At 34.5% G+C, this 21,070-nt stretch overlaps 1 protein-coding gene across 4 annotated transcripts in view; it reads right to left on the reverse strand.

The window, feature by feature from the left end:
* Nucleotides 1-21,070, reverse strand: part of BTBD10 (BTB domain containing 10) — a 74,235-nt gene that overhangs the window by 31,071 nt on the left and 22,094 nt on the right. For 2 of the 4 annotated variants that reach the window (XM_040638838.1, XM_008711960.2), the window contains exon 2: nt 20,004-20,161. The exons of the other annotated variants lie outside the window; for them this stretch is intronic. In XM_040638838.1, coding sequence (XP_040494772.1) covers nt 20,004-20,104 — 101 coding nt within the window. In that variant the 5' untranslated portion in view covers nt 20,105-20,161. The remainder of the gene's footprint in view (nt 1-20,003; nt 20,162-21,070) is intronic. 4 annotated transcript variants of the gene reach the window in all.

Genomic DNA, 21,070 nt, shown 5'->3' on the forward strand with positions numbered 1-21,070 from the left:
TAAATACAAATGGACTAACAGTTCCAATCCAATAACTGTATGGATAAAAAAACAAGACCTATTATATGCTGCCTACAAGAGACTCACTTCAAACACACGTACAGATTAAAAGTGAAGGGCTGGAAAAACATAAACCCTGCAAATGGAAGTACAAAAAAAAGCCAGGGTGGCAATACTTACACCAAACAAAAAAAACTTTAAAACAGACTGTAGCAAAAAATAATAAGAAATAAACAGACTGTAGCAAGAGAAAAAGAAGGGTACTACAAAATAATAAAGAGATCAGTACAACAGGAGGGTATAACAATTATAATATCTATGCACCCAACATAGGATCACCTAAATGCATAAAGCAATTATTAACAGATATAAAGGGAGAAATTGAAAGTAATACAATAATAATAGGGGACTTTAACACCCCACTTATATCAATAATAGATCAGACAGAAAATCAACAAGGAAACAGTGACTGAATGACATATTAGACCAGATGGAGATGGACATAATAGTTATATACAGAACATTCCATCCAAAAACAGCAACATACACATTCTTTTCAAGAACACATGGAACATTCTATAAGGTAGATCATGTTAGTCCACAAAACAAGTCACAATAAATTTAAGAAGACTGAAATCATATCAAGCATCTTTTCTGACCACAATGGTATGAAACTAGAAATCAATCACAAGAAAGAATCTGAAAAGGACACAAATACATGGAGGCTAAACCACATGCTACTAAACAATGAATGGGTCAACCAAGAAAACAAAGAAGAAATAAAAAAAAATACATGGAGACAAATGAAAATGAAAACATAATGGTCCACAATCTTTGGGACACAGGAAAAGCAGTTCTAAGGGAGAAGTTTATAGCAACACAGGCCTACTTCAAGAAACAAGAAAAATCTCAAATAAACAACTCAACCTTACAACTAAAAGAGCTAGAAAAAGAACAACCAAAGCCCCAAGCTAGCAGAGGGAAGGAAATAATATAGATTAGAACAAAAACAAATAAAATAGAGGATTGAAAAATAGGGAAGAGCAATGAAACCAGGAGCTGATTCCCCAAAAAGATAAACAACGTTGATGATAAGCCTTTAGCCAGACTCAAGAAAAAAAGAGAAAGGCTGAAATAAAATCAGAAATGAAAGAATAACAACACCACAGAAATATAAAGAATTATAAAAGAATATTATGAAAAACTGTGTGCCAACAAATTGGACAACATAAGAGAAATGGATAAATTCCTAGAAACATATTATCTTCCAAGACCAGGAAGAAACAGAAAACTTAAGCAGATCAACTACTAGTAATGAAATTGAATCAGTAATCAAAAACCCCCCAACAAACAACAGTCCAAGACCAGATGGCTTCCAAGGTGAATTCTACCAAACATGAAGAGCTAATATATATTCTTCTCAAACTATTCCAAAAAATAGAAGAGAAAGAAAAACTGCTAAATTCATTCTACGAGACCAGCATTACCCTGATACCAAAACCAGGCAAAAACACTGCAGAAAAAGAAATCTATAGGTTTTCTCTGATAAACACAGATGAAAAAAATCTTCAACAAAATATTAACAAACTGAATTCAACAAAACATTAAAAAAGTAATTCACCACAATCAAGTATAGTTTATTCCAGGGATGGAAGGGTCTTTCGAAATTCGCAAATCAATGTGACACATTACATTAAAAAAAGAAGGGATAGGGGCGCCTGGGTGGCTCAGCTGTTGAGCGTCTGCCTTCGGCTCAGGGCGTGATCCCAGGTCTCTGGGATCGAGCCCCGCATCAGGCTCCTCTGCTGGGAGCCTGCTTCTTCCTCTCCCACTCCCCCTGCTTGTGTTCCCTCTCTCTCTGGCTGTCTCTCGCTCCGTCAAATAAATAAAATCTTAAAAAAAAAAAAAAAAAAGAAGGGATAAAGATCATATGATCATCTCAGAAAAAGAATTTGACAAAATACAACATCCATTCAGGATACAAGCTCTCAACAAAGCAGGCTTAGAGGGAACAAACTTCAACATAATAAAAGCCATATGTGAAAAACCCACAGCTAACATCATATTCAATGATCAAAAAACTGAGAGCCTGTCCACTAAGATCAGGAACAAGGATATCCATTCTTACCACTTTTATTCAACATAGTACTGGAAATCCTAGATGCAACAGTCAGACAAGAAAAAGATATAAAAGGCATCCAAATTGGTAAAGAAGAAGTATAACTCATCATTTGTAGATGACATGATACTACATACAGAAAACCCTAAAGACTCCACCAAAAAACTCTTAGAACCAATAAATGAATTCAGTAAACTTGCAGGACACAAAATCAATATATAGAAATCTGTTCCATTTCTATACACTAATAACAAAGTAGCAGAAAGAGAAATTAAGAAAACAATCCCATTTACAATTGCACAAAAAAGAATAAAATACCTAGGAATAAATTTAACCAAGGAGGTGAAAGACCTATACTCTGAGAACTATAAAACACTGATGAGAGAAATTGAAAGCAACACAAACAAATGGAAAGATATTCCATCCTCATGGATTGGAAGAATTAGTATCGTTAAAATGTCCATACTACCAAAAACAATCTATGAATTCAGTGTAATCCCTATCAAAATACCAACACCACTTTTCATAGAACCAGAACAAATAATACTAAAATTTGTTTGGAACCACAAAAGACTGAGAATAGCCAAAGCAATCTTGAAAAAGAGTAAGAAAGGTGGAGGTATCACAATCCCAGACTTCAAGATATATACTACAAAGCTATATTAATCAAAACCGTATGGTACTGGCACAAAGACAGACACACAGACCAATGGAACAGAACTGAGAGTTCAGAAACAAATTCATGCTTACGTGATCAATTAACCTACAACAAAGAATATACAATGGGGAAAAGACAGCCTCTTCAATAAATGGTGCTGGGAAAACTGGACAGCTACATGCAGAAGAATAAAACTGAACCATTTTCTTACATCATACACAAAAGTAAACTCAAAATGGATTAAAGACCTAAATGTGAGATGGATTAGAACTCCTAAAAGAAAACATTGGCAATAATCTCTTGGACACCGACCTTAGCAACAGATTTATGAATATGTCTCCTCAGGAAAGGGAAACAAAAGCAGAATTAAACTACTGAAACTACAACAAAATAAAAACCTTTTGTACAGCAAAGGAAACCATCAATAAAACAAAAGGCAACCTACTGAATGGGAAAATATATTTGTGAATGATATATCTGATAAGGCATTAATATCCAAAATGTATGAAGACAACTCAATACCAAAAAGCACCAAATAATCTGATTAAAAAATAGGCAGAGGACCTGAACAGACATTTTTCCAGAGAGGACTACAGATGGTAAACAGACACATGAAAAGATGCTCAAATCACTAATCATCAGGGAAATGCAAATCAAAACCATGATGAGGTATCACCTTACACCAGTCAGAATGGTTAAAACCAAAAAGATAAGAAATAACAAGTGTTGGTGAAAATGTGGAGAAAAAGGAATCCTCCTGCACAATTGATGGGAATATAAACTGGTGCAGCCACTGTGGAAAACAGTGGTGGAAGTTCATCAAAAAAATTAAAAATACAAACAACATATGATCCAGTAATCTCACTACTCATATTTACCCGAAGAAAACAAAAACACTAATTCCAAAATATACACACCTATGTTTATTGCAGCACTATTTACAATAGCCAAGATATGGAAGCACCCCAAGTATCCATTGACAGATGAATGAAAAAAGAAAATGTAGTATACATATTATAATAGAATATAGCTATAGAAAAGGATGAGATCTTATCATTTGCAACAGCATGAATGAACCTAGGGGGTACAATGCTAAGTGAAATAAGTCAGAAAGAAAAAGACAAATACCATATGATTCCACTTATATGCAGAATCTAATAAACAAAAAAAATGAAGAAAAAAAAAACGGATTCTGAAATACGAAGAACCGGTGGTTGCCAGAGGGGATGTGGGTAAGGGGGATGAATGGAATAGATAATGGGGATTACGTTAAGTACAAATTTCCAATTATAAAATAAGTCATAGAGATGGAAAGTACATCATAAGGATTATAGTCAATAATATCGTAGTATTAATGTTTGGTGACTACACTTTTCCTGGTGAGCGCTGAGTAATGTATAGAATTGTTGAATCAATATGTTTACACTTGAAACTAACATAACATTTTATGTTAATTACACTTCAACATTAAAAAAAAGGGGGGGGACTTCAATGAAACTTTTGGGTGTGATGAGTATGTACACCTCCTGATTTCAGTGAAGTTTCATGAGTGCGTACCTACATCAAAACTTATCAAACTCTACACCAGAACTGGCCTCTTGGCTAAAACATGGTTTGCTTAAGTTAAGGCTATCCTCCCAGGAAGTTTCTAGTCAGTCATTTCAATTACACTTAATAAAAGTCATGCCATCTTCTCCTAATAAATCCTAAATTCTCTTTCACTAGCCAACATAGATTTTTGCATTCCCTCTTATAACATGGTTCACGTTCTCATGAAACCAAAAGCCTTTCTACAATAAGATTAAAAACAACTACCATCTCCACCTGAACACCACGTGAAAACCTCACGGATCAGTATTACCCAAGTTACTGCAGAAACCCAAGATCAGAATCCTTAATCATGACTCCTCTAAAATCACAATTTTCATCAATAAGAAATATCACTCACAGCACCTCTAGTTACATAAATAAACCAACCTTAAACACAAATCCTGCCAAAACAAAACATTTCCATTTTTAAATCTTGGAACTTCATAACCTAATAATGCTTCTGATTTATCTTACACCAACTTTTCACTTAACTTCAAAATCATGCTTTGAAGCATGCGGTCAATCAAGAGGCAGTTGATTGACCAAAAATACTTAAATCTTACTAAAATGTTCACTCTCAAAAGCAAACATGTATTTATATCAAACTTCAGAATATTCATTTTGTATGAATTTTTGCTTATGACCTTGCCACCTAATTTGTTTAAAATTTCCGATTATGGCAACAGATTCCAATGGCAGGCAAGCTCCTAAGGACTGAAGAGAAATTTAAGGGTCTCTTTCATTTTGTTCGGTGAAACTAAAAAACTCCTGCAGGGGAGAAAAATAGTAAAGTAATATGTACAGAACTTTAAAAGTCCAACAGTACTGCAAAATATGTAACAAAAGCCATGCCATTCTCTGAAAGGATAAATAAACGGTGGTACATCCACAGAATGGAGCAGTACTCAGAAATAAGAACTACTGATATGCACAACAATGTGAACGGATATGAGGGCATTATATGATATAAAAACCCAAACCCAAAAATTTATACACTATCTGATTACATTTACGTAACAGTCTCAAAACGACAAAATTATAGTGATTGACGGAGAACAAATCAAGGGTTGCCAGAGGTTAAAAGTGGGGGAAAAGGGTGTGGCTCTAAAGAGACAGCATGAGGGAGTTTGCTTGTGGTGATGGCAACAGCACCTGATTGTGGAGGTAGTTACACAAATCTATATATTTGATAAAATATCACAGAATATATGCCAGAAAAAAGTTCATATAAAAACTGATTTCTACAGTTTAGTTATAGTATTGTATATTGTACCGATGTCAATCTCCTTGTTTGCTAATGTACTACACTTATGTGATGTTATTATTAAGGAAAGCTGGGTGAAGAGTACCCAGGAACTCACTGCACATTTTTGCAATTTCTTGTAAAATCTAAAACTATTTCACAAAAGGAAGTTTAATAAACATAGAAAAGGCAAGACAATGCAGAGACAAAAAAAGCAAAACTATATTTAATAAACTCAGTGATTTGAAAAGATATTATTCCCATAAGAGGAGGGATACGGTTTAAAAAAAGAGAGAGACTGAGAGTTCTTAGAAATTCAACACACAACAGCAGAAGCTTTTAAAGTTACTAGAAGGACTGAAAGATAAAATTGGGAATAAAAGACAAAAGAACAGAAAGTAAAAGAGAAACGATGAGAAAATTAGAAAAATAATGAATCAGGTCAACATTCAAACAACATATGTTCAGAGAGAACAGAGAAAATGGAGAGAAATTATACATGAAAAATTTCCAGAAGTAACTGATATTAGGAAGCACTGCTACTATCAAACAGACACTAGTTGTAACAAATACACAAAAGCAAAATATCTACCAAGTGAATCATATTCACTTATATATGACACCCTTATGTAGAATACACATGATACAACCTTACGTGGTAGCACTTTCCTAGTTTGAGGAATTATATTACTTATCTTTAAACACTTCCAGCAACTAACATCATAACTGGTGCACCTTATTAATATTTGTTGAATTTAGCTGAAGTTTCAGGGTATATATAATATCTAAGCATTTTCCCTTCATTGGTTGTTTATTCCTTGTCAAACATTACTCTGTGTGTGTGTGCGCACACACAGAGAGATATGGAGCTTTACAAATTTACTAGTTGTTTTAAACATTTAATCAATGTTTTAAGACCTACTTTTTTTTTTAAAGGTTTTATTATTTATTTGAGAGAATAAAAGCGAGAGAGATCACAGAGGGAGAGGGAGAAGCAGACTCCACCGAGCAGGAAGCCTGACACGGAGCTTGATCCCAGGACTCTGGGATCATGACCTGAGCTGAAGGCAAACACTTAACCAACAGAGCCACCCAGGTGCCCCATAACCTACTTTTTCTTAAAAATGAGATGAGTATCCTTGTAAATTTTGTGTTAGATGTTCCTATCCATTAGTCCTTTAAAAAGCAGTATTTTAAATTCCTATTTTTATTTTGGGGAAAATTAAGCTGTTTTTATTAGTATAAGAAGTATCAGGGGCGCCTGGGTGGCATAGCAGTTAAGCGCCTGCCTTCGGCTCAGGGCGTGATCCCGGCGTTATGGGATCGAGCCCCACATCAGGCTCTTCAGCTATGAGCCTGCTTCTTCCTCTCCCGCTCCCCCTGCTTGTGTTCCCTCTCTCGCTGGCTGTCTCTATCTCTGTCAAATAAATAAATAAAATCTTTAAAAAAAAAAAAAGTATCATATCTTATGTTTTAGCTTTTTTAACACTTTTAAATGATTTCATATTAATATATTGTTAAGCACTTAATTTGCATATGCTTTTTATAAGCATTTTTAAGGTTTTAAGAGATGCAAAACCATGGCTTGAGGACCAAATGCAACCCATTACTTGATTTTGTAAATAAAGCTTTATTAAAACATAACTATGGCCATTCATTTATACATTATTCATGGCTGTTTTCACTTTATAATGGCAAAACTGAGTGGCTGCAACAGACTGTGTAGTCCACAGAGCCAAAAATATTTACTATTCAACCCTTTACAGAAAATGTTTCCTATTCTTATGTTAAGTGTCATGATGATTTAAGAAATGCTATCAAACTTCTAAATCTATTTCCGACAGATTTAACAGAAATTTCTCTCATCTTTTCCCTTTTTTGTCAACTAGCCTTTCTACAAGCTTTTTGTTCTGCTTAATACATGATCAGTTCTCCAAGGAACAAAGGCTAATTACTGAAAAGGGCAGTTCTCAACTGAGGACTGAGCTATGCTCTCAAAAGTCAACTGTAAGTATGTGGTTTGATCAATTTTTTTCCATAGAAATATTTTAAATGATACTTAAATCCCAGATTTTCCCACTAAAGACAACTACAGCAAGAAATATAGCCCAAGAATAGTCTTAATACTAGTCCTAAACCCTAACATCTTTCTCTTCTCCTTAAAAATCCCATCGTCAGATATGTCAGCAACTGAAGTAAGGCAGAAGCAGTCGCAGCAGCAAGAAAGTTCCATGGAAAAAAGAACCCTTGTACACTGTTGGTGGGAATGTAAACTGGTGCAGCCACTGTGGAAAACAGTATGAAGGTTCCTCAAAAAATTAAAAATAGAATTACCCTATGATCCAGTAATTCCACTGCTGGGTATTTACCCAAAGAAAATGAAAACACTAATTAAAAGGATATATGCAATACTATGTTGATTGCAGTATTATTTACAACAGCCAAGATATGGAAGCAATTCAAGTGTCCACTGATAGGTGAAAGGGTAAAGATGTGGTGTATATATATGGTATACACATACAAAAAATGGACTATTACTCAGCCATAAAAAAAGAATGAAACCTTGCCACTTTGCCACTTGCAACAACATGGATGGACCTAGAGGGTATAAGGCTAAGTGAAATAAGTTATTCAGAAAAGACAAATACCATATGATTTCACTCATGTGTGGAATTTAAGAAACAAAGCAAACAAAAACAAAAAAGAGACCAAAAAAACCCACTCTTAAATACAGAGAACAAACTGGTGGTTGCCAGAGGGAAGGTGGGGAGGGGGAATAGGAGAAATAGATAAAGGAGAAGATCTTGATGAGCAGTGAGAAATATACAGCATCGTTCAACCATTAGATTGTAAACCTGAAACTAATATAACACTGTATGTTAATTATACTTGAATTAAAAAAAGTTTCATATACTGTTGCATGACCACTCTAAGAGCATCTTTTCTGTGAAGTCAAATGAAGACCTAGATCCTAAAAATTCTGACAGAAAAGTACCCCTTAAGGGCAAAGATTTAATGTTTTATTACCAGGGTAAAGTTTTCTCAACTAATAAAAACTAATTTCATGCAAACAGCAAAGGACCTAAAGGTTTCTTTAACTATCAAAATGTCTATTCCTTTGCTTCTAGCTTTTGGCCTTTTTTAATAAAGGAAGATGTTGCTAGGCAAGCATCTCTCCAAACTGAGGAGTCTCTGAATTGAAGTTATAATATCTAAATGTTATACTGTTAATTTTTTCAGTTCTAAAAAAAAAAGCATAGTTAAAATTCATCAGTAGGTATCAGGTGCTTACAACATACAGTGACAACTAAACCCTATAATGACTAAAATTACCCTTACTCTCCTATCCTTTATCCTAAAAATTTGTTTTAACATGCATTCAATCTACAAAAAAAAATCACTGAACACAAATCATATGCCATTTACTATTCTAGTTCTGATGGATATAACCAAGAAAGTCTGTGCCCTCAAAATTAATACAATCAAGGGGGGAAAAAAACACAGAATATATACAAATAAATACATTAAATATTATATGGTAATAGATGCTATGAGGAAAAATGAAGCAGGGTAAAGAGGACAGACACTCATTTTGAGGTATGAGGTTCTATCTTATATAGAATGGTGAAGGTGGGACTGTCTGAGAAGATGTCTGAGCAAAGATCTAAGGAAGGGAGAAATAGAACTATGAGAATACGTGAGGATACAAAGACCCTGCGGTAAGAGTAATCTTTGGACTTTTCATGGCATTCAAGAAGGCCAGGATAGCTGAAGCACAGAAAGCAAGACAATGTTAAAAGATGAGCTCAGGGGCACCTGGGTGGTGCTATCAGTTAAGCATACAACTTAGTTTCAGCTCAGGTTGTGATCTCGGGTCATGGGATCGAGCCCCACATCAGGCTCTGTGTTCAGTGTGGAGTCTGCTTGTCCATCTCCCTTTGCCCCTGCCCCCTGCTCACAGCCCTCTCAAACAAACCTTAAAAAAAAAAAAAAAAAAAAGGTCAGAAAAACAAGACTAGGACCAGATTATGAAGGGCCTTAAAAGAATGCTTAAGGGTTTTTGCAGGGCTCCTGGGTGGCTCAGTTAATTAAGTATCTGCCTTCAGCCCAGGTCATGTTCTTGGGGTTCTGGGATGGAGCCCCACGTTGGGCTCCTTGCTCAGTGGGGAGTCTACACCCTCTCCTTTTGCCCCTCCCCCTCACTCGTGTGTCCTCTCTCTCTCAAATAAAGTCTTCTTTAAAAACCTAAATAAATAAATAAATAAAGGGGTTTTGCTTTTGATCTGAGTGATATGGGTACCACTGAAGTGTAAGTTACATAAATCTACCTTACATTAGATCAAGTGGACAATGGAAGGAAGGATGCAAATGCAGAATCAAATGACCAATTCAGGGACTACTGCAAATAATTCAGGTGACAGCTAAAAGTGACTTGGACCAGAGTCGTAGCAGTGCACGTAGCAGAGTGGACTAGACTATACATTTTGGAGAATAAGACTTTGAAATTTCAGAGATTAAATGTAGGAGGTGAGAGAGAGGAGTCAAAGATGACTCTATTATTTTGGTCTGAGCAACTATAAAAATGGAAGTTCCATTTACTGCATGAGAATGAGAGTGGAAAGATTAGGTTTGGAAAGTGTAGGTATACTGGAGATTTGTAAAGAGTGAGAGGTTTATTCAACATCCAAATGCAGATGTCAAATAAGGAGTCAGACGCATAAGTCTAAAGTTCAGGGGAAAGGTCCAGGTTAGAGATAAAAATTTGGGAACTGGAAATCACTATATACTTAACAGTCTCAAGCAACTCCCTACCATAGAAAATTATAAAGTAGTTTTAAAATATAGCTAACCACCAGGGGCACCTGGGTGGCTCAGTCTGTTGAGCGTTGGGACTCTTGATTTAGGCTTGGGTCATGATCTTGTTGGTCATGGAATCAAGCCCCACATCAGGCTCTGCATTCAGCAGAGTCTGCTTGGGATTCTCTCTCTCCCTCCCCCTCTACCCCCCAACATGTGCACTCTCTCTCTAAAATAATGAACAGATCATATATATATAGCTAACTACTATTAAAAGCTCCACAGATCTAAATTAATGGTCAGATACATTTTGCATCTACTGATTAGTCATTTATTCAACAAATATTTACTAAGTACTTTGTGCAAGTTGCTGTTCATGATTGAGAATAATATAATGCACACATAATCACGTACATTTAAAGGTGATTCAAAAATTTGTAATTACTTTTAAAAAACTTTTGGAGCATCTATCCTACTTATTACTTATTAAAGGGGGGGGGGAATAAGCCAGTGGAAAAAAAGATATGAGCTACAAGATTTAGTTTTAGAAATACATAACAAATAGTCAATATTTTAATGAATTAGTTTCACAAAACATGTTTCTAGAGAGAAATAGCAATCCAACAGTCACTTGTATTTCCAAATGGCCTTTTGAAAACACAAACTGACTTATTCCATTAAATTCCCTCTTATATCCTCATACCAAAATTTTAAGCAATAAAACAATTAAAAATCTAAACTACTCTGCTAAACTAAATTAGATTGATAAAAGTAAAGAATGAAAGCATTTGCATCAGAAGCCCTTTGATACTGGTCATTCAATATACCTAAGTATCCTGAGAAGTACTCATAGAAACACAGAATCAAAGTTTAGGAAAACCCTTTTAGAACACGTAATCCAAACACCTATCTAATTTCTGAATCTCATCTATCAAGTCCCCATGAATTGGCTGACCTACTGCTGTTTATGACAGGGAAGAGTAACTTGGTTTTTTCTTTTTAACAGTTCTGTTCAATCTTTGGAAAGCTCTGACTCTTAGACAATTCTTCTTAACATTAAAGCTTACTTAAATCTTGTCCTCTGCCCCTAGTTCAGGGTTTTGGACCAGTTAATTATTTGTTGTGGGAAGCTGTCCTGTGCATTGTAGGATGTTTAGTAGCACCCCTGGCCTCCACCCACTAGATACTAGTAGTACTCTCTCCTCCCAGTCGTTAACCAAAAATGTCCTCAGACGTTGCCAAAGCCCAATGAAGGGCAAAATCACGCCTCTACTTGAGAACCACTGCCCCAGTTCTAACTGCTAGGGCCAAATAACTATATTAACAACACTAAGATCTGAGCATTTAATACATGCCAGGCACAATTCTGAGCACTTTACATATATTTTAATTTAATCCTCAAAACCATCCCCAGTTGAGAAAAAGGGAAGCTTAGAGGCTAAGGAACTCGCCTAAAATCTGATAGCAAATTAAATGGCAGGTCTGAGATGTGAACTAAGCAGTTCAATTTCAGAGCTCATGCTTTCCACCTCAAACGAGTCTGACTCAAACCAAGTCTAGTGTCATTTCCAAAGGGTAACTCTTCACAATTTGAAGATGCCTCCTACAATGAAATTCCTTAATATCAATCAGAACTGCTCCCAGGACCTCCCATTCAGTTCCTTAAGCTTACAAGGTTTCCACCTTCTTCACATCCTTCCTTTGAATATACACAGAACTAAAGACAATAATACTTTGCTGTACAGTAGAGTGGCTCTAGCCTTCTTTTCCACTAATTGTGATTTTTTCTTTTTTAAGCAGGGAGGGTGGGTGAGAAAAATGGAATGATGGCAGCCATATTGTACTTTTGTTTTATATCAAATTTACTGCCAAAAAACACCCCCAGGTCTTTTCCATGTGTGATGTTGCAAAGCCATGCTAACTTTATATGAATGTTTTTCAGGCCTTATGTATACTCCAAAAAAAATTCATTTAAACTTAGTCCAACAATACAAACTCAGAGGTCGTTTTGAATCATTTAGTTTATCATTTCCTATCCTTCTTTCTTCACTGCCCCCTATAATTTGATAATTTGCCTTCCCCAGACATGCAATGAGACAAAACAAAGAACAAAGCCAACTTCCAAGATCAGTATTTTTGGGTAGGGTCATTCAAAATCAAAACTGTGTTGATTAACAGAAACAACTTACAGTTAGCTAATTTCTTCCTTCACCATATACCCAAGAATATAGAAAAAAGACTTTACCAAAAACTAAGCTTAAGTCCAAATACATTATATTGCTACTAGTCTACCAACTGCATCAGAAAATTGCTCTGACAGTCTATTTTTAGCAAACCCATTCTGGATCAAGTTTAACCTATTTTTCTTCAAGTTTCTTCCTTTTCATTTTTTGTTCTAAAATTTACTTTTCTCAAAATCAGACCTAGAATGCTCCCATCTTTTAGTACTTCTGGTATTCTCCTAAAATCCTTAGAAATCACAAATAATACCAATAAGTTTAAAATTTTACAGGCAGTTCCTTTTATAAACGTAAGAGGTTTCAACTGACCCAGAAGATAACTCATTTAACTAGATGCATTCTTCATCACTATACCCCTGTTGATTTTTATGTCCTTGTAGCAATGCCTTGCTTTGTTGTTATTATTGGTGGTGGTGGTGGTTTGCTCTTTCTCTTTAACAAAGAAGCTTCTAAATAAGAGCTAAGGGATTTTTTTTCTTCCTTCATTATTATTACAGGCATTATTATTACACTTCCCTTGATTACCTTTTTAAATGTAATCTTGTAACCTTATAACCTTTTAAATGTATATCTTATATACCCTTTTGGTTGGTCTTAGCATTTTTTAAAAAGTCTCAGCTCATTGTTTTCCTAATTGTTATAAAGATTTATTTTCTATATTTTATTATGGCAATCTTAGCTATTTGCTTTGTTTTAAAAGTAGTGCATATCTTTAAAGAGTTTATTGTGTAGTCACACTAACGATCTTTCTCTGTCCAAAAAATATCAAAATTACAATTTTTACTTAACTCCCTGAGCCATTCTTCCTTTTTTAGAGAAATTTATCCTGTGGAATCATGCTGATCTTTTCTCTAATCAAAAATCAGAAAAACTCAAATTGGCAAATTACAAAATATATACATATAAAACACTACACAGTTCTTAAGAATTATGTTACAGAAGATTATTTCATGACATAAGGGTTGTTCATGATTAAGTATAAAAAATGGGTTATATAACTACATACAGTAGTAATATTTCAAAACCACTTTTAAATATGTGTGATTTTATATTTTTATACATACACAAAAAATAGGTTATATGCAAAAATAAGCTATGATCAAAAGAAAAATATTTTAACATATTTGTTTTCTTCTACGTGCTTTCTGTATTTATCAAATTCATGTAATGAATATGTATCACTTTTACAATAAAACAGGCAATATTATTTTAAAAGAACCATCAAAACCAGAGAAAAATACTCTATCAAGTATAAGATCTAGCTTGAGATTTCTTTTATAACTCTATTACTAAAATAAGCTTAGAAAAACATTTCTGGATACCAAACCACAAAAAAAGCCAATACAAGATACCACCAGCTAGCCTAAACATATAAATAAGTTGTGACAACCATGAAGATGACCATTTGAACTTCTAGAAATTAAATGGGGGGAAACCACAAGAACTTCCTGTTATTTCAAGGAAAGGCTCTTATGAACTATTTAAAAACATTAAAAATGAAATAATTTTAAAATGAATATTCCCCCCCAAATCCCTACAAAATGAAGGGTCAGTAGGACAGGAATAATGAAGACAAAAGAAAAAAATTAGTTGAAGTGCTTAATATTAAGCTAAAATTTCCAAATAAAGTAAGCAATGTCACCTGCTAAGATTTAAAATCTCATAGCAAGAACAATTATCTTTATTTAGAAATTCTCTCTGGTTGAAAATCATTTTGCAATAATCCAAAAACTTATCTAATTTACTCTCTAGCTCAGTGGCAGCATCTAGATCATCTATTCAGAGTCTAGGTTCTAAGAGACTAGAAAAAAAGTCATTTTAACCAGTTAAAATTCATCATTCAAATACATTCAGTTCTGTAAAATACTACTGCATATAAGTGGTTCAACTAATCATTCATTCATCCAAAAATAAATACATTTACCCTCTTCTTTAGAAAATTATTTCAACTATTTCATTTGTCTACCTTGAATTTAATTTTCAAATATATTAAAAATATTTTAAATTAGTCTTTCCTTGAACTGTTTATGATATTCATAAAAAACAATACCAAACATAATACATTCTCAAGTTACATGAAGATTCTAAGACTTTAAATGAAATAAAAAACAAAGCATCAAACCCATGAAAGCAATAAAAATACACTCCATTTATTTTAAATAACTTGCCATTAAGCTGACAATCAAGACATATGATCTTTTTCATTCAGAAAAGTAAATGATCATAATGAAACAAAGGCCAAACATATCTTTCTCAATCTCTCTCATAATCATAGATGTATAGAATTATAACCCAGTGATATCATGTAATAAATGAATACACACCTTACTTTAGTATATGCCAAGGTAGACACACAAAAGCAAGAAAAAAATTCTGAAATCAGAGTATAAAGGGACTCTGCTTTTTCAAACAATGCAGCACTGAAAGCCAGGTCACCATCCTTGGGCATTACTAGGAAACTTAAGCACATCTGATATTTCCATCATCTTCCAAGATTCCTCTGAACAATCAGAAAATTTCCCAGTCTCCCCCTACCTCCCCTGTCTATAGACGACTTCTAGCTTTCCTCCCTCCACTGTGTAATAATGCTATTGCAGTTATTTAGGCTGTAAATGTTCAGAGATACAACCCCCTCTATATATTAATTCAGTTCATTTTCTCAGACACTGACTCAGCCGTGGGTTGTGCAGCACTGACGTTTCTAACCGAACAGCATCGTGTGAGCTGTGATCATCCCATTTCTCCATCTCTGTGCAGCGATTGGATATTGTAATTGATAGACAGGCTGAAGAAAACTCAGGAGATGAGGGCTTAGTGATATGTAGCTATGTTGCCAAATGCCATCTGTAATGCTAATTCTAGCTGTGCCAGCTTGCCAGGTTTTAGAAAACTAGGATGCAGCTAACTTTCTTTTTTCCTTTCGATATTTTATTGTGTACCCATTCTGGACAGTAAAGCTTCTCTTTAAAATCAAAGAAAAAATATTGTACTTAAAGAATCCACTCAAAAACTATTCTTTGAAGCAACCAAACTTTTCTATTTCTAAACTACTGCTGGGACTATGAAGTGACTTAAAAAGGAACTGTAAAGCTCGATCTTCACGCAGTCTCAGAAGAAAGGAGCATGCGTACTTGTATGTGGGAATGAAACCTTGCGGCAAAGTCTGATATTGAACGTATGATGTGTTTATCTTTAGCAACCTGAGCAGACTGCAGATCTGAGTTTTAAATAGTTGTATTCAACCCAATTCAAATATTCAGGGGCTTTTAAGCATATTGTCAACCTAGCCATTTTAATGTTAGTTGTACAGAAAACGTGCTTTCTTTTTCCCTTTTTAAGTAGCAAAAACTCTTATAATTTATAATTTAAAGAAAGCTGTTGCAATTCAGGCCAAACACACTTCAAATGAAATGATATTTAACCTCTCAGCAAGCTACAAACTCCTCTATACAAGTATTAACTATACAACTACTCAGAAAGAAACAAAGTTCAGTAATTTTTTAACTAATTAATTTGTATGCACTTGCTTAAGCCACAGGGAACATAGGCACCCTGAAGTCCATCCATGTTGAGATTAGCTTCCTTGTCTTGTTCTTTATACCAACAGTGCTATACATACCAAATTTACGTTCAAAAGAAAATTCAGAAAAGAAATTACCTTCAAGTTTATTAGATGGAAATGAAACCATAAGGCAATGCCCACCAAATCCTCAAACCTCAATGGTAAGCACGCATATATAGAAATTATCACTTTTAGAATTCAAGAAATTTATTTTTATAAGGATAAATAAATCCAGTAAGGAAAAGTGGAAGAAATAAAATGAAAGAAAAAACCTGAAAATGCAGAATTCCAAAATGTGAACAGAACAAAACACAAATTTACACAAGACAACTTTTTAAAATTATGCACAAAAACTGAACCAATAGGGGCACCTGGGTGGCTTAGTCGTCAAGCATCTGCCTTCAGCTCAGGGAGTGATCCCAGCTTCTCCCTCTCCCACTCCCCCTGCTTGTGTTCCCTCTCTTGCTGCCTCTCTCTGTGTCAAATAAATAAATAAAATCTTAAAAAAAAAAAAAACTGAACCAATAAAATGTGCTTATTTCTTTACTGCTAAAGACGAAATGTCTGTGTCCTCCCAAAATTCATACACTGAAATGTATTCCCCCGATGTGATGGTATTTGGAGGTAAGGAGGTAATTAGGTCTTGAGGGTAAAGCCCTCATGAACTGGATTACTACTTTATAAAAAAGACCCCAGAGAGATCCTAGCCCCTTCCACTATGTGAAGACACAGAAGAAATACAGTTGTCTGAACGAGGAAGCGAGCCCTTACCAGATATCAAATGTGCCAGCACCCTGAACTTGGACTCTCTAGCCTCCAGAGCCAGGTGAAATAAATTTATCAGCCACCCAATCTATGGTATTCTATTATAGCAGCCTAAACAGATTGAGACATTTGCTTTTACAAATTTAAACCCCCAATTCTGTTTGAGGTGGCAATGTGCCCACCTATATTTCTTAGTCTTTATGACCCAGAGAAGACCATATGACATAGTTCTAGCCAATGATTTATAAGCAGATACCTGCTGGAAATTTCTGGGAAATTTAATTCCCTAATGTAAATGAAACCCCTTTCCCTCTGTTCCCTTCTCCCTCATTCTTGTCTGGAAGGTGGACATGATGGCTGGAGCTACAGTAAGCCATCTTGTGACCATGAGAAAAAGCAAGAAAATCAAATTCTTGATCCTAACAACTTTAAGCCAATAAATTCACATCAGGCATTGCCTATCTGTGAACTTACATGTAGGAAAAAGAAACCTCTAACTTAAGCCAGTGTTTAGTCTGGCTTTCTTTTGCTCAAATATCCCTAAATAAAATACACAAGATCCAAAAAAAGGATGAGAGTAGGTAGAAGCACAGATGAAACACAACTAGCCATGAGTTGATAGAACCTAAAGCTGAGAGATGGGTACAGAAGGGTTTATTATTCCTGTTTTCTCTACCTTATATGTATTTAAAATGTACAATAAGTTACTGAAAATGTTAAAAATTCAGAATGAGAAACTTGTTTATAAATTTTAAGTTTGCCATTGAGATTGGATGGTCTTGGACAAGTTTATTAAGGTGTTTTGTTTTTTTCTTTTCATCTGTCAATTGGGGAAAGTAATACTACTCATAGAGCTCCACCTTCAAACCTAGTCAAGGTTATCTCCAGAAAGTCCCAGGCAGGAATGTCCATCAATCTACCTAATCATTCAAGGATTAGCTCAAGTCTCATTATCACTCAGTTTATACTGATTCCTTCTTTGAACTCTAATTTTACTACAGCTCACTACCACATTTTGGTGCCCTGTTGTCCTCAAATTGTTCCTTATGTGGATTTTAAGCATTCCATGACGGTACCCTGACAAACTTCTGAATCTTTCCTGAACTGACTGTAGTATCTCAACAAATACTTGTTGGTTGTTAGCTTTTAAAACTTCCCAATTATTTTAATACTGACTCAAAGAATACCATTTTTAAAAAGTCAAATTGCGTATATTTTTGAAGTATCCTCAGTGCATAAGAACAAGAGGTCCCTAAAAATAAGTTGTTTTCCCTTGGGCAGAATTTCCATGACTGAGGTTAAAATAAGCTCAAAGGGGGCGCCTGGGTGGCTCAGTCAGTTAAGCATCTGCCTTCAGCTCAGGTCATGATCCCAGGGTCCTGACAATGATGAGGCCCCACGTCAGGCTCTTTGTTCAGTGGGGAGCCTGCTTCTCCCTCTCCCTCTGCCTTCCGCTCCCCCTGCTTGTGCTTTCTCTGTCAAATAAATAAAATCTTAAAAAAAAAAAAATAAGTTCAAAGGATTTCTTTCCATTAAAAACAAATAATATATTGGTATTTATTTTCTATTTCTCTTTAATATTTTTCACTTAGACAACCAATATTGCTGTGGTCTACCTAAGAAGAGCACCAAAAAGTTACTAATGGTATAGATATCAAGAAGAGCTATGACGTTTGTTATTTCTGAAATGAAACAACAGGAATGAAAAAGTACTATTAGTTTTCCTCATTGATGATTTACCTCTTATAAAGCAAACAATAGCTTATTTTCACTTTTCATCTCTTCATATATAATGCAGTTCTGCACATTAGCAAAAAAATATTAAGAACTAGGAAGGATAACAGAGAATTCACCTCGAAAAATGTATACAACACAGCAGATAAAAATATCCCACACTTAGTGAGATCAAACTAATACCTCTTTAATCTCAAAGACAAAATAATTATCCATATAATAAGCAGGATGGAGAAAAAGTACTAGAGCACCAGCTGAAGCACACACACACACACACCCAAAAAATGAACAAATAAACCAAAAACACTATCACTGGTGTCCACTTATAAATTAGTAAGTCAACTTAACCTTTTCACTCTAGACCTCACCACATTAAAAGTCCACAATAAAGATAGACATCTTGTCAGCAAAATTAAGTACCAGTTACTCACACTTTCTAGCTGTAGTATATAATTTAAAAGTACCTAAATTATTTCTTTAAAATTACAAAAATGATTTCAGTATCACAGCATGTTTTTATTTTAATTTTTTTAAGAAAACTGGTAACAGTGTCAGTGATTAGGATAATTTTATATTCAAACAGGTTAAATGTTTGATAATATCCCCTAAGTAAATATTTACAAAGCACAATACTCTATGAAAACATGCTTACATACCTGTAATGTGTGAGGTTTATGAGCTGCCAATTAACACCTTAAAATATCAAATCATAAAGTATTCTAAATGAGGTATTCCTCAGTAAGTCACGCAGTACAAAATGAAAGCTTTAGATATAATATACAAATGGGCAGAAATTTTTGAGATGAATTTCATTTAATGCATCAAACTTTAAATGAACCAGTAGAGTCACTGCAGAAAGACTGATTTTCCCATGAGTATCAGGATAACAACACAATATGACACTGCCTATAAATTATTATGTATATTCTACACACACAATGTATTTAGAACACAAAATACATTCCGATTAGAGAGTTTTACATACAAAGAACTAACCTGTCTTGCCAGAGTTCACAGTCAAGTTAATTACAGCATTATTCATGGGGTCAACTAAGGAGATTTTAACATTATTTAGAAACAGAAACAAAAATTCAAATACATACGAATATAAGAAGATTAAAAAGAAAGAAATGTTTCTGTGAAAGTTTTTTAAGGAGAAATGCAAACAGTCATTATTATTTGTAAACCAGCCCCCATCCTCTGACAGGACTTGCCACAACCAAATGCAGTTTGATTCTTCATAAAAGTCAATTTTATCAGAGCTTTGATACGTGAAATACATATTTTCTACCTACCTTGAATGTTTATAAAGTTTACGAGGTCTACTATGCAATTTCCGATCCCAATTCTCTGGGTCACTGGAGTTACTGTCATAAGGATGAGGCCGTCCTGCCATCCCACTTCAAGCTTCCTCACACTACTGCTCTGAAAGCACATATGTAGCACCCATAACCTACATAAAAGAGTAGTGTTGACCTTTAAATCTATTCCACGCAGAATAAAATAATCAAGAATTTTACATACTTTCTGATATTACTGTGACATATTTTTAAAGTAATGAACAGTATTATAAAATACTAGACATACAAAATGCCACAAATGAGATTAAAATAAACACCAGAAGTCTTTTTAGGTACTTTTCATTCGATATTTCTATTATATCTGCTCCCCCTGGCAACAGTTTAATAAGAGTGCTATTTATATTTAGTAAATATCCTTAACTGTCATCTGGGTATCTCATGTCTCCAAACATTAATATCGAACCAAAAAAAGGCAAAACAATTCCGAAGAATGATTCTATCAGACAAAATTTCACCTGGAATACATTTAATTACTGAAAGTTTTAAGATGCTTAACAAAGCATCTAGTAAAACCAAAGTTGTTATTTCTTTAATCAAGTTAAAAGAACCTAAATAGAAACTTAGGGTGGGCTCAACAATAAAAGAATGTAACATCTCGATATTTCCTTACATTGTAATTACCACAAAAATATTGTATTAATATGATTCATATACTTCATGCCTTTTCATATGTGTAACTTGTGACTGTTACTTCTATTAGTCATAAAATTATAAGAAAACTAACAACAGCTTTACAGAATACCTGAACTAAGTATTTTGAAGTGTATTTCACTATCCAATTTAATCATCACAATCACCTTATAATCCCCACAAACAGAAAACAGTCTCAATAGTTTAGTAACTTTGCCAAAGATCGCAATGTTGGTAAATGGCAGGGTTATAAAGAACAATGAGAATTTGTACAAAATGAAGTCTTGATCTTGAAAAATGCTCAGGCTGGAATATTCTGTTTGGAAACAGATTAAATTTGATGTTTAGAGACTGTAAACACCAAAAGAAAA

The sequence above is a fragment of the Ursus maritimus genome, unplaced genomic scaffold (genome assembly GCF_017311325.1).
Source record: "Ursus maritimus isolate PB19 unplaced genomic scaffold, ASM1731132v1 scaffold_23, whole genome shotgun sequence".
Taxonomy (NCBI): Eukaryota; Metazoa; Chordata; class Mammalia; order Carnivora; family Ursidae; genus Ursus; species Ursus maritimus.